General features: G+C 42.3%; 1 protein-coding gene across 3 annotated transcripts; it reads left to right on the top strand.

Annotated features, from left to right (window-relative positions):
• Positions 1-1,931: 1,931 nt before the first annotated feature.
• CAMLG (calcium modulating ligand) lies at positions 1,932-8,871 on the top strand. 3 transcript variants are annotated; one of them, XM_029997829.2, is made up of 4 exons: positions 1,932-2,231; positions 3,700-4,154; positions 4,927-4,992; positions 6,684-8,871. In XM_029997829.2, the coding sequence occupies exons 1-4, from the start codon at positions 2,066-2,068 to the stop codon at positions 6,873-6,875; spliced, it is 879 nt and encodes a 292-aa protein (XP_029853689.1). In that variant the 5' UTR covers positions 1,932-2,065; the 3' UTR covers positions 6,876-8,871. The 3 variants fall into 3 exon arrangements, with proteins under 3 accessions (XP_029853689.1, XP_029853690.1, XP_040975322.1); XM_029997830.2 differs by lacking the exon at positions 6,684-8,871 and adding an exon at positions 5,848-6,673; XM_041119388.1 differs by lacking the exon at positions 6,684-8,871 and adding an exon at positions 5,840-6,673.
• Positions 8,872-9,089: the final 218 nt, after the last annotated feature.

The following is a 9,089-nucleotide window of genomic DNA, read 5'->3' as shown; positions in this document are numbered from 1 at the left end:
CAGCCCTACCTTGGGGTTTGTTCTTCCAGTAAGCCCGCAATGGTGCTGCACCCCACTGTGTGGTACCCTGCCATCTGGCTGGAAGTTGGTCTCAAGAGCCAGCTGACATTTATGGTTGGAATTTATCCTTCAGCAGTGTTCCCAAGATGGTGATCCATTTTATTGTAGGTAACCCGGTATCTTCATTTAACATCCTAGTCTTTCAACACTTTTTTTGTAATGGTCATTCCATCTTACGCTTGCCAGTTTTTTTTATGAGCTGTCATCACTGCTGCTTCTGGTTCATCATACATAAGTTAATGCATGAGCTTGGTACTTTGACCTCTGTATTTAACATTTTTTTGAATACAGAATCCTATCATTCTCTAAATCACTTAGTATCACAGAAATATTAATTGGACTTGTTGGCGTAAAGTTTTTCCCCAATACATGTAACGATCTGTCCCGCTGCTGCTGAATTTCACCACTTCAGCTGTCACTTGGCGTTCAACAGGCAGCCATCCTAGCACTGGTCTTTGGAACTCCAAGTACAGGATCTTGAAGCTGAGTCCTGCTTCTAATTGAAGTGCCTGTGGCGCAGTCTGTGAGTTAAGGAGTGCAAGTCGTTCAGTGTCAAGGATGTTGAAGGTAATTAGTTTGAAGTATTGATGGAAAGTATCCACGTCCCTGTCTTCATTTGGTTTGGCTTTCAGGTCCTTTTGCTATGCATGTTAGCTCTGTGAATGTTCAGCTAAGGGAATAATACTGTAGCCCAGTTTTGTCATTTTTTGTCATGCAAGTAGAGGTGTGATGGACTTTTTATTGTACATAAATATGGATGTTATGCCAACTGTATCTTGCTAGAAAGAACCGAAGACACTCCTTGTTTTATAATGTTACAGTAACTCTGGCATCCTTGAGAGGTCCTTCTTCCCTTGTTTTTTTCCTCAATATGAATAGTCAATCCCTTCAGCTGCTCACTATATTAACAGCAGTGCAGTGACCCTACACTGGGAATACGATTCGGGAAGCTGACCTGTGCTGCCTGCCAGCACCTAGAAGGCATTTCCCTATGCTGTGTATCTGTTTCATGTCCACACAAAAACGTCTGTTTCCTGGCACTCTAATAAACAGCATATTCTCTTCCCTCGTTTGGAGTGTGCCCAGAGATGACAAATTAACTTCCTAAATTCAGCTCCACAGCAGCCCTCAAAGCTTTTCCAACAGAAAAATCTCAAAACCCGGCACTGCGCTCCCCCTCAGCGCGCTGACCTGTTTTGCCTGAGGAGCACAACGGGGGCTCGCACGTTGTAGTTTAAATGTCGCGGGCTGGAAATTAAACAGCTCTGTGAACTTAGCCTTGTGAACACCTCTGATGTTCAGCTGCTTTTGTATGGTCACAGTTTTAACTGTTGTTTTTCTAGTTACAGAGTGTTAGGTAAATACTACTTTGGTTGGAAATATGAACGTTCGCTTATTCTAATGCTTTAAGTTTCTACACAGAAACTCTGTAGAAACATCTCTCTGTATGATAAGGAAAATGCTACCATCCTGTACCAGTTTTTATATTGCATCGTTAAGCAGATTTTCCTCCTGGCTTTGCCAGGTTTACCGAAAACAGAATTTTAAGCAAACCAAGGAAGGCGCTGGCCAGCGCATGAAGTCACGTCACCGCTGGTTTGCTTTTCCTATAGGCATGCAAAAACCCTTACCCTGGCGGCAGCTGTCAGGCAAGTTTCCCTCAGCGCGGCGTTCCCCCCCCGCCGCCACCTCAGCCCCGCTGAGCCGGCGCCGCCCCGCGGCCATCGCTCCCTTCCCGCCTCCTCGCTGCGCTGACGCCATCGCCTCTCGCGCCGTGATGTCACTTCCGAGGCCGGAGCGGCCATCTTCAGTGCGGGCGCCGTCCCGCCAGAGAGCGCGCCGCGCCGAGCGCTCTCCCCGCACGGTTCCCCGTTCTCCTGCCCTTACGCGAGATGGCGGCGCTTGCTTCAGCGGCTGGAGGCGGGCGGCGCTGGCGCCTGCGCGCTAACGCGGGGCGGCCCCATTGTGCGGCGCTGAGGTAACGCCGCGGCCTCTTCTGCCGGGGATGGAGGACGGCGGCGGGGCGGGAGCGGTGCCCGCGACCCCGGGGGCCCCCGCCGGCCTCTCGGCCTCCCAGCGCCGAGCCGAGCTGCGGCGGAGGAAGCTGCTGATGAACTCGGAGGAGCGGATCAACCGCATCATGGGCTTCCACCGGCCCGCGGCGGGCAAGGGTGAGCCGGGTGGCGGCGGGGCTGCGGCGGCGGTGTGAGGGGTCCCGGCCGCGGGGCTGGCGGTGAGGTCCGGCTGCGGCCTCCTTCTGCCGTAACCGCTCCCCCCCGCAGTCTCCTCATGGGACAGGAGTGGCTGGCTCCCAGCGGCTGCTGTTTGGCCTCTCGGTGCGATCTTTCGTTTCAGCGATGCTTTAAGTCAACCACGACCTTCTCTGGTCCTCGAGAGACCCGCGGATAGAATACGTGTGTCACCAGAAATGTGCCGAGATCGGGTCTTGGGGCTGTTACTGTTCATCCATAGCGAGCAGAGAAGCTGTCGTTTCCCTTCAAGTAGTTTTTCTTAGTTGAAGAAACGATGAGCCTCCCCTACGTTTTCATTCAGTAACTGCTTTCATAGCTGCGTTTTCATATTGAAGTTTTCTTGCATTTGGATAATAACCAGTCATTGGGTGCTTGTGGTTGACATGCAGAATTTTCTTGCAGATTCATAGGTAGGTTATTTATATTTCTGTACATACTCTGAGGAGGCTGACTGTCTTGTCAGGAAAGAGCTCTCCGATTCAGTTTACAAGGGTGCCCATAAGCCGTGAATCAATATGCTTTAATGCTGAAAAATACTCATTAAGCATTGGTTCTTCCTCTCTGGTAGGACCAGACCTGTTCTGCACACCTCTTGGTTTGGTTTTTGTTCTCTAGGATCACCTCTTTCGCTGTAAGATGGGGTCCTCAGGTTTAATACAGAGCAGGTTAAGACTGCTTTGCCTCTGAAAATAAAGAACAAGCCAAAGTACAGTCCTTCTATTGCCTGCTCATTTGCCAGTCTTTAATGCTCCTTCCATGTGATTCACTTTCTGTAAATATTTGTCCTTTTTTTATGTTGCTTCATGTATTTGGAACAACTTTCCTCTTGGGCATGCAACGTTGTTGCTTAAGGAGGTCTGATGTTTTAATTTCTCTATTGCTAACTGACAGCTTCAACTTCCAACCAGTGTTGCACAGCTTTCTGTCTCGTGTCTGCGCCGTTTCTGAAGAGTGCCCTGCAATGCAAAGCAGGTACACGTAGGGTTCTTTGTAGGCTGATGGAGGGGATCCAGGAGTGTGCTGAGTCCAGCTGTGTAAAAATGTAATTTTGGTGAAGCTGATGAGTGTTTTCAGTCTGGGCCATGCTGTGCTCTTCCCTTTTTGTTATCATCATCTGTTGTGTAACCAACGTCTGAGTGTAAATGTTTCCTTTGATACACAAGTAGGTTGTGTATGAGCTGAGCCCGTTTCTTTTTAAAATGGGATTGCTTGTATTCAGGTATGTCAAATGGGTTTGTGATTAATAATAAACACATTTATTAATCATAAATCTGTCTTTTAACTTTGGAAGTGGAGGCATCAACCCAGGACCCCAATCCAGTATGGCTCAAATGGTGTTCCATTTACCCGGTGTGCATAACTCTGTATTTTTGTTTCTCTTCTTTAGATGACGAAAGTCACACAGAATCAAAGCTTCAGCACGAACAAGATAAATCAAACTCCCTTCCCATTCCTTCAGTTTCCAAGCGAATTGTGCTTGGTGATTCTGTCTGTAATATGGCAGGCACGGCTGACCATGCAGGCAGCATGGTAGACCTCAAAGGGGATAAGGACTTGTACAGTAAAACTCCAGAGCTTGTCAATGAGGGTACAAGTGAGCTCCGTCACCGTAATAGAGGGGAACTGCCATCTGAAGCTGCACCACGGCCACCTAGACATGGATTAGACCAGTACTTATCCAGATTTGATGAAGCTCTGAAGCTGAGGAACCAGCTGATGAATGAGAAGCCAAGCCAAGAGAATGGGAATGCAGTGGAGGAGTTTGACTCTTTCCGCATTTTTAGATTGGTGGGATGTGCTCTGCTTGCCATCGCAGTCAGGGCTTTTGTGTGCAAGTACTTGGTGAGTTCAGGGGAACAAACAATCCTATTCTGTTTTGCTAGTTTACTGCAAACTTACTGTGAAATATCCTTTATCTAGGGCTGAAGTCCATCAGTAGCGACTGAGTTTGGAACTTCAGGCACTCTACATTTCCAACAACTGTATAAAACCTAAAAAAAATCTCTAAATTCTTTAAGATGAATCTGTGTTACCTAACACACCCACTGGGTTAACAGCTGAGAGTAGCATGCGTTTGGCTTGTAGTGTTTGAGGAGCAGAAGCACTAGAATAGTTGTTGCAGCTTCAGTCCTCTGCAAGTTTATTCCCATCTTTGTGAGCATGAGTCAACTGCTCTTCTAGTTTGGAGTCTACAAAAGAATAATAGAGTAAGAACAACAATAGTTGTCCAAGAGAAGCAGATCCTACTCATTTATCAGTCTTCTGAGAAAAGTAGTTCCTCAATATTCCTGGTGTCTGCCAGTACATCATACAGAGGTGTGTGGCTGGTACAGCCTGCCACCTCCTGGATCACTGGGCTCATTTTTACATGCTGCTGTACGCTTTAGGTTTTCAGGTTTTTAAGCTCAAAGAAAATAAAGCAGAACCTCATTTTTGACATGTAACTTGTCTACTTAGGTTTGTAGTATTCAAGAATACTGTTGCTATTGTCCAAAAATTATTTTTTTACCTACGTAACTTTCTTTTATGACTTAGGAAGCATTAAATGACTGTGTTTTATTAGCTATTACTTCTGACCAAGTTAACTTTTGTATATTCTTTTCTGTTCCTTCAGTCAATATTTGCACCGTTTCTTACTCTGCAACTTGCTTACATGGGACTGTCCAAGTACTTTCCAAAGGTAAAATATTTTTTTCATAATTAATTTGAAATGTTTTAAATTTAAACTTGTGTTTAGATTGTATTGTTTTAGGACCAATGCATGTGAAGTATTCTTCCCTTGTTTTAAACTGTAGAATTGAGAGTTTCTAAATGCTGATAGTTTATACTAGCTTTTAATCTTCCCAGATTTAGTCCAAATCTTTTTTAAAAGTTGCTGTGAAAACGTGGACTAGCAGCTTGTTTAGCTGTAGCCTAACTGAAAGCATCGGACCAGGAAAGCCAGGTAGTTCTTTCATGTCTTCAGAAAATTTTTGCTTTTCTCCTAGACCACACTGTTCCTGTGGTTACTGTTTGCTCTGTCAGCAGCTCTTTGCATGTGATACCTGGATGAAATCTGGGAGGTGTTCGTTAAAAAATGAGACAGTCCTTGGGTTTTAAGGGCTCTAGATTCCATTGCTAGTATCTGTTTGAATGGCAGCTTGAAATGAGACATTTATTTGTGTGTGAAACTTGCTGCTTATTAGCAAGATTTGCTATATACTTGCTTTATATATTTACAGCAGTTAATTGTGCTGAAGTATTTGGTTGATGATTTTGTCAGGTCTACAGTGCAAAGCAGGACTGAATGATGCTCAAGCCATAGTTGAAAGGGAAAATTTGCATTTTAAAGGAATAATAGATTACGTGTAGCAAATCAGAATAAATCAGCAGTTCTTTTGTAGTTAAGTATATCATTGAAAACTAAACTTCATAGTAGTCATTCTAAGCCGACGTGTCACAACATAGAACAGTAGAATTAGCCTTAGACTTGCACTAGCTCATCTGCTAGATCTTTTTGATCTTGTTTCTGCTGTCTTTAAAATCAGCTCTTCAGTTTCAGAATTTAAAGAGGTGGTGCCTTTCCACAGCTTGCTTTTACTGCACTTACACCCAGGTGAGGTCAATCAGCTTGTTATCCTTCATTTTTCTCTCATGAAACCTAGGGAGATTCTTGAAAGCTTAATTTAGATTGGATTAAATTAAGATGTTCAGCAAGTATCAAATTGCCAAAACTTTCAGCCACTATCATCTTTTCCTGCCTGTCAGACTTTGCATCCTCAGGATTCCTTACCTTAAGGACAGAAGAACAGCTTTCAAAAGGGCTTTTGGGCATTTCTGAGTTCAGAGGATAAAATTGCCAAAGGGAGTCATACTAAAATAGAAAGAAACAGTTGGTTTTCAATTCTAAATCATTTTTATATGTTAGAAAAGTAACTATTTTTTGCAAAGTAGTGTGAAGAGATTAATCCTGTTCTGCCAGTGGAGATGCCTGGCTTGGCTTCTTACACCCAGGCTGTCCTTGTCTGGGACTCTTCCTGCTCATGCAGAAGCTGCTGCACAGCCCCACTTTACAGCCTGCTTGGAGTGCCAGCATGAAGTAGGCATAATACCTGTGATGAATTTTACCTGCTGTTAACTAGCTTCTCACTCAGCTCCATTGGATCCATCACAACATGAATCTGTAGTTAGGATAAGTGTTGTGAATCCTGGAGCGTGTCTGGAGAGAATCAATCCAAAGCTGCTAATCTTACCGATGAATTTGGAATGTGCCTGGCTATGTGTGAAACCGACACAACATTTGTGAAATGTAAAGCAGAATTGGACTATAACAGAAGAACTAATGTAATACTGTTTGTGTGGTTTTGTTTTTTTTTTTTTTTTTTCTTGTAGTGTGAGAAGAAGGTGAAAACGACAGTATTAACTGCTGCTCTTTTACTGTCTGGAATCCCTGCAGAAGTGATTAGTCGCTCCATGGACACCTACAGCAAAATGGGAGATGTTTTCACAGACCTTTGTGTCTATTTCTTTACTTTTATCTTTTGCCATGAACTTATTCTGTTTTTTGGTTCTGAAGTACCATGATGGCTGTAGAATTCAACGCAGTAGTTACACTAAAGCTTTCTGGACTGTATTCCTTTAATGTCTGACTGTGCAGACAGGTTTAAACCTTCGTTGAAATTCTTACCTGTTGGAATGCTTGAAAGGAGCCTTAAATCCAGTCATTTTGGGAAAGGAAGAGCAAGGTCCCAGACTGCCAGTTGTATTGGTTCAGTTTATTTAAATACTGTGTCTGCCTGTTACAAATGTGAAGAATAGGATGCAAGTGTCAGTGGATGATTTATTTGGTTTAGTTAGATGATGCCCTTCTCAGCCTCCTTCATAAATATTTACAAAGCTGCCTTTGTTCTTTCCAGTGAGAACAAAGAGAATTCCTTTCAGCAGAACCATATATATATATCCAGTATGACTATAGCTAACAAGAACTGCTCATTTTGTGGTGTTCCCATTTTTTAAAGAAAGCTCCAAATAAAAGAAATCCCTGTATTCTGTTGTTCAAATTCAGAATGTTGAACCAAGTAGCTGCTTCTGGAGAATGTTGGTGAAACATGCCACTTTGTTGTCCTAATCCTTGCCTTGCTATACATTATTTGTTGTGATTGTGATTAATTTCATTTGATAATTATAGTGCAAAACAGCTAAGCAAAACCAACAACAAAAAAAATCCTGTTGCTTACAAATGTTATTAATCAAAAAATAGGAAGAAACAAAATTGTTAGTCTCACCTCTTTGTGAGTTTCCAGCAGCCTAATCCTAGTGTAGCTCATACATGTGCTTTCATTCTGATGCTTTTTCCTTATTTAACAGTTCATCTCATGAGGGGAAAGTTGTATATATTGGTAACCAACCTGCAGTATCAAATGTTTGCTCTAGTATATGTAAAACTTAAAAGGCAACTATTTTTTTTTTCTAGCTCCTTGCAGGATTGCATAAGACAACTTCTGATAAGACATTAATTTCTGCCATTTGTATCTGTTTTATTACCAGACATTTGCATGTAAACGGGATCTTAACTGCAGAAGAGTTCTGCTCCTGCTGCATAATACTACAACCCAACCGTACACAGTCTTTGACTCAGCAGAGCTGTTTATGTTAACTTTTTTTGTGTGTTTGTGCAATTGCCCCAGTGAAACCACAGTAGCCATTCCTGTTTAAATCCTGTATACCACAAGTGACAGTGAAATAAAAAACGGTGCTTTGAGTTGACTCCCACATGAAGATCTACGTATGAATGGAGAATAGCATTTTGTATTTTTTTCTGTGGGCGTCCAGCCACATAGGTGAAAAGACAAATACAGATGAATCCTGTTACTGGATAAAGTAGCAAGCTAGCGAATGCTTTTGTTTTCAATCTCATATGAATTTTGCACAGTGAGAGGAAGGAAGTGTCATTCCAAATAGTCAGCTTAAACGCTGATAATCTGTAAAAATTTCTATTTAAACTAAATTTGGTAATATTTTCAACTTGTAGTTTTCTGTTTAGAATCTGGATTTTCAGGTAATCTAGGCCAATACCTTTTTTAGTATAGGGAAACACCTATTTATTTTGGTATTTGTCTGCAGAAATTTTTTTAGGGAGCAGCAGTGTTTGATTACGCCTCTTTAAAGTAAATGGCCCTGCTTTCTGATTACTCTTTTCTGTTAAAGCTTCCTGCTATAACTTTAGTGCTGCATTGCTGACTACTAAATTAGATATATGTTTGTTTGTGGCATGAAAATGAGAAGCTTACGTTTTGATTTGACCATTTTCAGGTTTTTTTACTGATTATTTTACAGTGAGTATTATGTTACAGGTGTCCAGGGCTGGGCTGCAAAAGATTCTGACTTGGGTCTATTAGCACAAATATTTATTCAGAAGCTTTAAATCTGTTCATATTAGACAGGAGTTTCAGCAAATTGAAATAGCTATCATTTAAGGTTGAGATATGTAAATAATGAGTTTGCTCAAAAGTTACGCTTGTTCTGACTATTTATATGCCCAAACGTAATAAGAATAAATTGCAAAAATACTGTGTACTAACATCTGCAAAAAGCAATGAATTTTTAATCCTCAGCATAAAAATTTTAATCCTGATCAGCTAAATGCTAAGAAAAGGGCTGACCCACCTGCTGTATGAACGTACGTTCACTCAACCCCTTGCACCGTCCTTACGTGCACGGAAAGACGAAGCGTGTTTTCTTCTCAGGCGGTGAAAGAAACCTTGCTGCGAGACCTAACCTGGAACTTTTCAGCCCGTA

This window comes from Aquila chrysaetos, chromosome 22 (genome assembly GCF_900496995.4).
Source record: "Aquila chrysaetos chrysaetos chromosome 22, bAquChr1.4, whole genome shotgun sequence".
In the NCBI taxonomy this organism is placed as follows: domain Eukaryota; kingdom Metazoa; phylum Chordata; class Aves; order Accipitriformes; family Accipitridae; genus Aquila; species Aquila chrysaetos.
This window is presented reverse-complemented; position numbering and strand designations above follow the sequence as displayed.